The sequence below is a fragment of the Tetrahymena thermophila genome, assembly GCF_000189635.1.
Source record: "Tetrahymena thermophila SB210 genomic scaffold scf_8254776, whole genome shotgun sequence".
Lineage (NCBI taxonomy): Eukaryota > Ciliophora > Oligohymenophorea > Hymenostomatida > Tetrahymenidae > Tetrahymena > Tetrahymena thermophila.
In genome coordinates, this window is record NW_002476534.1 from 956865 (window position 1) to 968279 (window position 11415).

Here is an 11415-nt window from a genome sequence, read left to right on the forward strand (position 1 = left end):
TCTTAACTAATCTTTAAATATATTTTCGCTATTTAAAGACTTTAACTTTTTCTTTTAAAATAAGTAGAAGAAGTTTGTTTTTTTAGAAAAGTAGATTGATAATTACATTTTTAAAATAAGAATTCAAAATTGCATATGTGTAAATTTTTTATGCGTTGCTACATGATAAATTCAATTGCTGGCTATTTTAAATTAAAATATCAAGATAAATTTAAATACTATTGAAACACTAATAAAAACTACATAATTATTTTTATTTCTTAATAATTTTGAATATTATTTCAGAAAATTAAATATAATATGTAAAATAAATATTCATATATTTATGTGATATTATTTAATTATAAAATTTTCAAAAATTATTACTAATTAATCTTTGGCCAAACAAAAATGAATATTATACTTTCAATTTAAAGTTAAATGTACCTTTTAGTTAAATTAATCACTTAATGATACAATCACATAATAATAATTTGATTTATGTTAAATAAAAAAAGCTTTTAAATTATCAAAAATAGAATATTCTTAATGTTTAAAAGATACTATTTCAATTATTTTTGAAATTAATTTTATAAATAAATTGTTTAATTATAAGTAGTGAAAAATATAGAGACATAAATCAAATATTAAAAAGAAATTAAATGTTTAATATTCATTCTAAAATACCAACATTGTTGTCAATTAATAACGGATTTATTGATTTTATGATAGTTCTATTTAGCTATTAGACATTACTTTTTTATATCTTGTTTTGGGTTTTAACATTTAATTAGTTATCTGAGCAAAGTTGTTCAAATGTAAAAACTTTAATGTTATTATTTTATAAAATTGGTTATTACATAGTTTCAAATAGTTTTAACTTTTTGTGTGATAATTTATCTCTTACTTCACTATAACCATATATATTAAGAGGTGATGCTTATTCTGATTCAATAATAGAAATATCATTTGTTATGTTTAGCTAAGATTTTTATTTACTATTATTGTTTTTCATTTCTAATATGACTTCTCTAATTATGCATTCATTGCAGTCGAAAATACAAATCTTTAATTTACCATAGTTTTGCATCTAAGGAACAATTCCATAAAGAGTAATTAGTTAATTTTCTATTTTAATTTTTAGCCAGCTCGGTAATTGTTAATTTTTGTGAGAAAATAAAGGCTAATACTCCATATTTAATAACTTCTTTAAACAAAATGTTTTAGAGTTCTTAGATTTCATAAATGCTTACACTTTTTTAATTTTGTGTTCTAGGAGGTGTATACTTTCTCCGCTATTAGGATATAGTGAACTGTTTGTTGGATTTACTATACCAATTGCATCTGTAATGATGTTGTCAATTATTAATCCTAAGTCTATTCCCAATAGTTATTTTATATTTACTGCATTTAGTTCATTAGAGTTTTATAGAGCACTTTTTTTCATACTTAAAAGTATAATGTTAAATATTTTCAATAAAATTTTATCTTTTATTTATATATAAGGAATTATTTATTCTTGATTATACTTCTTCTACATTAATATTGGAAAAGACTCAGTGAGGAATTCAGTCCATTATTTTTAAGATTTTTGATAGCATATTTAAGCAATTTATTTTATTAGTTAATAAACAACAAATGTGCGTTTATTTAATTTTAATAATGATTTAATAAGAAGTCCAGACAAACAATTGTAGAGAACACTTCCAGAGTCATTAAGCTCATTTTATAGTTACCTAGGATAAATTACCTTTCCTCCATAATTAATTGGTTTATTTGAATTATATAAATCAGTGATAAATGTTTTTATGTCTATTGTTTAATTATTGGTTATATAGGTTGAAAATTTTTAATAATTTATCTCATTATTACTGAAACGTTTGCTATTTAAAATTCTTGTAGCTCTTCGAAGAATCTATTTAGCTTTATCCTTTTATTCCTTTGTAAATTCAAAATCATTAATTTACAATTCTTATTAATCAATATTTGAGTTTTTTTATAAAATTTCATCATTTTTTAAATTTAATTTTAGAATGTAATTCTTTAATAATGAGCTATTGTGAGGAGATTAATATACCTAAATTGATTTTTGAGATATTCTACTTTATGGTATATTTTTTACATATTCATTGAAAAGTTTTTAACCTATCAAATAAGAATCGTTAACTATTATAAATTTTAGCACAAATTATTTGTTTTCTTCAATTTACTTTTTGAATAAATTTTCTTTATTAAAGAACATATTAAAAAGTAAATTCCAATACTTTAGGATACCTAAGAAAAACAATAAAGGTCCGAATACTTGTAAAAATATATTCAAAAACACAATAAATGAAATGACAGATGCTGTTGCGCAAAACGAGTCTATAACCCAAGAATAAGAATCTGTTACATTAACAGCTAAGCAATATTTTCTTCCAAAGTCTGAAATTGATGTTTTAATATTAAATTTAAACTATTAAGGAATGAATTAAATTTCATTTTGCTAATTAGTCAAAGGTATGTATTGATCATTATAAAATTAAAAGGCTTAAAATTACAGATCATTAAAATTCGCATCATTGAATGTATTCAAAGAAAATTCTATATCAACTTAGCTACCTATTTAAATATGAGATCCAGGATATTAATTATTAATTTAGTTTTATAATTTGTTTTCTAGACTAATAGAAAGATCTTTTTTTATTTATAATATTTTAGAGAGTTAATCAAATGTGTAGGTATCTACAAAGTCATTATTTATTCCATCGCTCACTTAAATTTGAATGTTAACATTTGTACTGTTTTTATCATAGAGGTATATTTAAATTTATTACTAAAGGAGTTAATTTAAGCTTTTAATATTTCCTTACAATTAAAGTTAATCCTACTTCTCAGTTAATGAAGTTACCACACTAGAATATAGCCTATTAACAAATTTACCATCTTTTTAATTAACAGTAAATAAAATACTCACAGATGGAGAACATGATTAAATATAATTATTGTCTTACATAAAATCGATTATTAATGATTTTTGCAAAAGTAGATCAACTGGAGAATATGTTAAACTCATCTATAATACTTTTTTTATTTTCAAGATTGCATCATCTGTTAGATTTAATCCAGTAATCATTGGAGGAGTAAAAGTTTCATCTTCAGCAAATGAATCTGAAACTTAGTTCAAATGATTTATTATGCCCATATTCTTATAGGCAATAAAAATTTGTTAACTCATATTTTGGCTAATTGCTACATTCCCTGTAAGTTCATTTGTAAAAGCAAACGAATTTTATGTAAGAGGCAATTTAGTTACAAATACAACAGTTTGCTTTGTAATATCATTATTGTCTAAGTTATTTGCCTTAATTACATTAAGCGAATCCTTGGTAATACTCAAAGTCAGTGTGCTTTTATAGATATCAAATACCATCCAAGAAGGTAAATCATATAAAATACCATCTCTGACAAAATAAGCATTTGTTATTTGTGATCCAGATATGGGATATAGTGGATTGAAAGAATTTAGTCTACTTGCTTTAATCTTATTAGATTTAAAATACCTGTGCTATCTTTAACAACCTATGAAAATTCGTAATGGATAAAGATATTAGCTTTTATTGGAATTATCCTAACACCGCCAGCATTTATAGTAAATAAATAACTTGAATCGCTTGTTAAGGATGAAGCAGCTGCAAATTCATTTTTGTATTAAAGTTAGCTAATAAATTGAGGAGATTTTATAGCGCTCATACTTACTAACGACAATTCTCCTCCACTTAGCTGACTTGTAATTATAAATTATTCTTTCACAATAAGATTCAAAAAATTGGTATACCCACTAATTTAAACATTTGAAATAATTACTATTTTAGGAAGTTAAGTTAAGTCAATAACAGAAATCCCTTACAAACCATCTGCAATAAAACAATAATTTCTTTAATATGTACCTTAAATTATTTGTTCAGCTCCTAGAGAATCAATATTACTTGCAATAAAAGGTTTTTAGACATCTGAAATATCTAAAGCTGCTATTGTTAATGCTCTAAATAGTAAAATTACATATGGAAAGCCATTCAAAATAACCATATCATTGGTTTAAACTGTTGAAAGAGATTATGGAATACTAAATGAAGAGATCAAGTTAAATGAGATGTTACCAGAGACAATATAAAAAGCCAATTAATTTAGGTTTTGGCAACCAAAAAGTGTTTCATCTTATTTTTTTGACATCGAATAAATGTAAGCAGATGTCTAAGAAGGTATACGTTGCACAACTTTTGGAGATGTTTTGTTAGAAATATCATAGACATCTATGATGTATCCACTAGGATCTTATACAGGAACTAAGAGGAATGTTTCTTCTCTGAACAACATAATGTTGTCAGAATATGTTAAAAAAGGGTAAGAAATGGTACTGAGTACCTATAATGGTATTTATATACTAGTTTAGTTGAATTAAGCAATGACAACTCCATATTTAGAGCATGTTACTATTAGCGTTTTTTCATCTTTTAGCAAAAGACTTCTCCAACCATATGGAGTATTTAAGATAGAAGAAAGAGTGGATTAATGCTTATTATACAAATTAGGATAACTCATCTAAAGATTAACTTGATCCTTTTAATATACTACAACACTCTTTTTTGTTGATAAGTATAGGTAAGAGAGGTTGTAGGATAGGATTAATTAAAATATATCTTCTTAAATTTGAATAAGTTAGAATACTACTGGATTTAAAATATTAGTAATGTCTACAGCGTAAATGCCTGATGATCTCGCTCCAACATATATCAAAGACTATTCTTGGTTAATTTCAATAGTAGATGAATAAGGAAACCCACCCTATACCATCCACCAGTTTATAACTGGGGTATTTAGCTAAATGTTTGTGTTTCCCTAGTTAAGCTCCTAAGCAAAAGTTGTTAGATCGAAAATACTTATTCCCTACCAATAATCTAAACCTATTATGTATTTGTCGTTTTTGAATAGGATGAACTGGTAAAAGTTGACATTTGAATTTGAAGATACTTATGAAAATTAAATTGTAGAGTTATCAGATTTATTAATCTAATAAAAAAATAGACCTTATGTATTAGCGCTTACACTCAGCCATTTCTCATCATTAGAAATATGCATATCCAAAACTTACCATTAGTTATTAAGAATTCCTTTAGCTATGCTAAAGTCTACTAGCGAAATAATCTAAAAATTAACTTAATCTCTAATTAAGTAAATTTTATTTTGCTACTAGTTGAGAGATAGAATGTTAAATTGAGATTATTAAACATCTGTAAACAAAATTGAGAGGATTTTTGTTTTAAGATTAAATTCTAATATTTTTAAGAAATTCTCAAGAACAACAATTAAGAATTTACCATCATCAGATACTAAGAAATTGTCTTTTAATTAGCCTTGAGGTTAATAAGAGCACAGCTAATTAAAGTTATTATTCTCATCATAAATGTTAATCGTACTTTAGCCTTATTTAAAATAAATTAACCCTGCTTTTTTAGCGACCGCAATCTACTTAAAATATTGTTAATTAGATGTTGATTCGAAATTCTTAAATATAGTTGACACATAAATTTCTTTTATAGCCAATGAAACTGTTGTTTTTATCAACACAAATAAGGCTAATGCAAGAATCAGTACTGTTTTTAAAGATTTCTGAACCATAAGAATTAATAACTATTAATGTTAATTACAATTATTTTTTAAATTTTTTTCTTTTAGCTAATTATCTATTATTGCCTTTATTCTTAATGCTTTTTAATCTGTTGTTTGCTTTAAATTATAAAGTTTTTGACTTTAATTTTTTTTTTAAGTTTTAAACCTTAACATTATAATAGTCTTTAAGAAGACACCTCACCCAAATTTTTTTTTCAGATGCACCCATTTCACATATAAAACAAAGAAATTTAAAATATTATAAAAGTGAATTTTATGTTAACTGGGCTAAAACTGCTCATCTCTATTATTTTCTTTCTTAACTTGTTTGTTGATAAGAAAATGTAATTTAATAGAAATTTATTTAATTTTATTATGAATTCGAACAAAAACCACATAGTAAATATAAATGAAGAAGACAAAATAATATATCATTTATTTTGAGTCAAATCCTATAATTTATTTTATTTAACTAAAATTAATCTCTTTATTTAAATTAATTATCTATCTGTCATTTAATCTGAATCAGTAAGTTATGTAATTTATTCTTGGGATTACATTATGTTTTAATTGTTTTAGTTTAGGAAATTAGAGTTCTTTAAACTATTTTTATTTTATTATATTTAAATCCATGTATTTTTAGATGTTTGCTTTTCTTTGAAACTAGATTATTTTAATAATTGACTCTCACCTTTATGATTAAGTTATATTTAATTTTAAATTTAAGTTTCCTCAAATTTTCATTCCTACTATAAATGATTTTACTCTTTATTTTATTCTATCTATATTATATGCTCTCTTACGATACAATTTTTATTGTTAAAAATGCAAATTTTTATTTCTTCATAATGATTTGATTTTGGGATTTTTCCATTTAAAGTGATCAATTGTCTGCTAATATTCATATTTAACCAAATTGGTAGGTTTTAATTTTTTCTTGAAAGTAAAGACACGTATTACTGTTTGCAAATTTAATTTTTTACATATTTTTTTTTTACAAATAATTCAATTTTTTTTATATCCTAATCTAATAAATGTATAGATTATCCATTATTTGGAAAGAGATTACTCTATGGAGGATTTGAGAGGCCGATCGTATCTGAAATAATGTTTTAGGTAATTAAATTTATATCTAATAAAAATTAAAGTTAGCTTTTATTTTTATTATCTTTTAATAGCTTATGAATTATTGCATTTAATAACTAAAGGTTAACTTGAACTTCAGGAATTATTGTTTAATTTTTATGCTATTTTTTCTAGATATTAAATTTGATCTTGGTTAAAACCAAAAAAATTTAAAAAGTATTAGTTTTTTAGATTATGTTGCAAAACTCTTTAATATATTGATAAATTATTTAACAAAATTAATTCTTATTAAGTATTTCTTTTAAAAGAATACCATATATGCAATTATATATAATGCTATCTTCATCTTCTAAATCTTTTTTAAATTATTATGGAGATAACTTTTTTTTGTTGTAGGATATTTGTAAGTTTGATTTCTCAAAATCAGCAAAAAACTTTTACTTATCAATACAGTTTTGATGATTAATATACTAATCAAATTCTTCATAGCTTCCTTTGTATTTGCTTTTTATACATTTATCTAACTTCTTATTTACATTTATGATTAAATTTGATAACTTTTTTGAGTTAATATTTTAAAATGATAAAAATTCTTTATCTTTTGAATAATCTGTTTCTCTATTTAGCTATGATTAACATAAAATATTATCTTTTTAAGAATTTTAAATATAGTCTTACTATTTTTTTTAGGTTTTAAGCTATTGTTTGAATTTATTGAAAAGCTTTTTGCAAATTATATAACTATCATTTACTAAGATTATTTTTTAAGTAAATTCTTAACCTGAAGATAGCTAAACTTCTTTGTACTTATTTTTCTTTGCAAATATTAAATTAAAAAGAAGATACCAGTATTTTAATAATCCTATAAAGAATAAAGTAGATCCTAAATATTTAAACATCCAGTTTAAAAATAATATCATAGATATACCTTTTGCTTTAACACAAAATTGATCTTGAACCCAAGAGTATGAATTTGTAGCATTCACAATAAAGCAAAATGAACTACTATAGTCAGATATTTGAGGCTTAATTATAAACATTAATTATTAAGGAAAGAAACTTATTTCATCTATTTAAGCACTTAGAGATTTTAAATTACCTCCTTTAATTTCAAAGGCTTAAAAAGTGAGGTCTTTAAAATCTGTATATTCATATGTGTTGAAAGAAAATTAGATTGTATTTAAAGTATCAATGTAGATGATAGAATCAGAGAAAATTCTATTTACTTAAGCTTAAAAAGATTAAGTGCTTTAAATCTAAATGTTTTTTTTTATCTAGAATATATTTTGTATATCTTAATACAAAAAAAATTAGTCATATTAATAGTTTATTTTATCATCTAAAATTACTTCTACATTGCTTTTAGTGTATGTATTGCTATAAAAATAAACCAAAATCTATTGAGTTAGAATCTGATTTAAATAAATAATTTCACCTTCTAATTGTAGCATATCTTAATCTTTCGAAAATAAGGTGATTACTCCAGGATAATTTTTTAAAACAAATTTTCCACTTATTTTGTCGATTTAAATTGACATGCTTGCTATTTTTGATACAGAACTAATAATTTAAAAAGGATTTTTAAAGTTTACAATCAATGAATTCTAAAGCAATAACTTTAGAGGGGAATAAACAACACTACTCTGTAAAATATTTCTTATAACAATATATCCTTCATTAGAAATGGTCATCTTACTGAGGGATGGTAAATCAAATGATTCATTTTAGCAAAATTAATCTGAAATTTAATTTTAGCCATTTAGTATGTTGTAATTTTTGAAATACTAAAAAATTTATTTACTTTATACATCAGTAATTATGTAAGAGCCAGTATTATTATCTTAATATATAAATGATGTTTCTGTAAGCTATACTTTAGTAACAAAAACAACATTATTAAAGTTTATCTATATATTTGTATTATTATTTTGAATTAACCCAGTTAAACTTTCTTTAGTTACATTTATCTGTAGCTAATTTAAATGGTTATCAAAAGAAAGCCAAGAAGGAAGAGTTTGCAATTTATATTATTGGACAAAATATGCGTTTGTAATTGCTGCATTTTTTTGAGGATAGATAGAAGTTAAGGTAACTATTAAATTTTAGCCTACTTCTAAGATAAGATTTTCCGTACCTTGCATTGTTTATTATTATTAACCAGAGTTTGTATCTTGTAATAAAGAAAATTCAAAATTTATAAGAAAGCTAGTTTTAATAGGTAATATCCTAATTCCTTTGGAACTCAATATAAATAAATAATTTAAATCTTAGCTGATTTCAGTAGCTACAGATGATTCATTTTCAAATTAAGTTTAGCTCATAATATAAGGCTCATTTATATTAAATATATTAATCAATTCTATTTAACCTCCACTTTGTTAGCTAGAAATAATATAGTTATCATTTTATAAAAGGATTAAATTAACCTAATATCCGTTTAAAGATATCTTTGTCATAATTACAATATTTGGTAATTCGCGAAGATCAATGATTGAAATACCTTATTAACCATCAGCTATAAAACAGAAATGGCTTTAATATGTTCCTTATATACCATAGACAGCGCCAAGTGACTCTTATACACTACTAATTTAAGGTTCATTCAAATTACTAATTTGTATGGCTGTTATTGACTACTCTTAAATTAAAACTAAAATGTAAGGGAATTCATTCAAAATAACAATTGAACTCTATTGTACAATAGGAGAAGAATTAATATTGAATGTATTCAGATATTTAAATTATATGCTAGATACTTCATAGAACACTAAGTTATTACCACTTTAAAATACAAATAGTGTTTCATCTTTACTTAAAGTTATTGAATTTATGTCCTTATAGTCCAAAATAATTCTTTGCACTCTTTGAGGAGAAATTAAATTACCTAGATCGTAGATATCAAAATAAAAACTATTTGGATCTTGAACAGATAAAATTAATAATTAACCATTCGAAAATATCAAAAAACTGTCCAATTTACTAGAATAATTAATCTAACTTACAATTTCTAAAGGTTAAAGTATAGAATTTAACTTTAACTTTAATATATTCAAACCATTACTTGAGCAACAAACTATCATATGTGAATTATCTGGAAGTAATTTTATTTGTTTGGTTTGAGATGTGTCAATCAAAGTTGATAAAATAGATGCATGTTTGTTAAACAAATTTGGGTAGTTGTTTTGAAAATTAGCTTTTACTTTTTTATAGACTAGAATCCTTTTTTTAGTTTAAATATAAACATAGGGATTTTTATAAGATTGTATAATTTAAATTATATCTTTTTATATCTAAATGAGCTAAACTATCTAAGGCTATGAAGGATTTTATATGTCAAATATATAAAATCCAACTGATCTGAAAGCTACAAAAAGGAATGTTTCTTCTAAATTTATTTCAAGAGCATTAGAATAAGGAGCATAAGTAGAATCAATCCACCAATTTAAAAGTAGAGCCTTCATTTGAATGTTACTTTATCCTGAATCAATTGATTTAGCTAATTCAGTTATGTCGAAAATTGAAATACCAATCCAATAGTCTATAGTAATTAGTATTGAATCATTTTTAATTAGCAAATAGTTGTATGAATTAATCAATGTATTTGTGCAAGCAAGTCTCAAAAAAATTTAATTCTAGCCTAAAGAGATAATTTAGTAAAACATTATACCGACTGCATCTTAGCTTAAACAAATCCAAGAGTCATCAGAAGAAACAAAAAAGGAAATAACAACTTATTGTTAATCTAGTTAACCTTTTTAAATAGCAAAATCTTTAAGGGAAATAATATATAGATCAATTGAATCTTTTATAACATAGACTTTGCTTTATTTTTAATTTAAAGTAACTACATTTATTTATTATTAAGAACTGTTATCCTAGTAAATTTAGGCTAATTATTTTTGATGAATATCAAATGTGAAAATGGTTAATTTATTAGAGACATTGAAAATAAAATATTTTGAATCTCTTGAAACCAAGGTTGAACCCAGTACATCCTCATCAAATTTGTAAGTGAAAATATTAAGATGCTAATTATTTTCATCCATAATATAGAGTTATCTATTTCCTTATCTTACAATCAATAGTCCTACATCTTTGGCTAATTGAATATCTTCAAAGTATAAAGAAGAAGATTCCGCCTAAAATTATTTGTAAATGCTTGATGAATAAATTTCAGTTAATTAATAAGATGAGCAACCTGAAATAAAAAATTATATTTACACAATATTTAGCAAAAATCCAAAAAATTTATTTTTCATTATTTTGAAAATTTTTGATTGGTGTTTTTTTCTTAATTTATGTTATGAGCCTTGATAATTAGTTTTTACTGCTTCAAAAAAAATCTAAAAAAAAAAATTAATCAAATTGATCAAATAAATTCTCAATTTTTAATAACTTAACTTTTTCTATTAAAGTAAGTAGAAGAAGTTTGTTTCTTTAGAAAAATAGATTGATAATTACATTTTTTAAATAAGAATTTATTAGTATATGTGTGTAAATTATTTAAGCATTCCTACATGATAAATTCAATCGCTAATTGACAATTAAATAAGATTGATTAAAATACCAATGTACTTTTAATATACTTTAAAATTACTTATCAAAATTACATAATTAATTTTATATCTTTATAATTCTGAATACCACTTCAAAAAATTAGAAATAAAATGTAAAATTAATAAATCATTTACTTGTGGTTTA

At 23.1% G+C, this 11415-nt stretch overlaps 1 protein-coding gene across 1 annotated transcript; it reads right to left on the reverse strand. All coding sequences in view use genetic code 6, as the record gives it.

Annotated features, from left to right (window-relative positions):
- Positions 1-652: 652 nt before the first annotated feature.
- On the reverse strand, positions 653-10760 carry TTHERM_000155258 (transmembrane protein, putative; the record flags this gene model as incomplete). Its single annotated transcript, XM_012796061.1, has 7 exons — positions 653-1427; positions 1509-1791; positions 1852-3540; positions 3624-5767; positions 6187-6319; positions 7028-7576; positions 7643-10760. 7 exons carry the CDS (start codon positions 10758-10760, stop codon positions 653-655), a joined length of 8691 nt encoding a protein of 2896 aa, XP_012651515.1.
- Between the last annotated feature and the right edge of the window lie 655 nt (positions 10761-11415).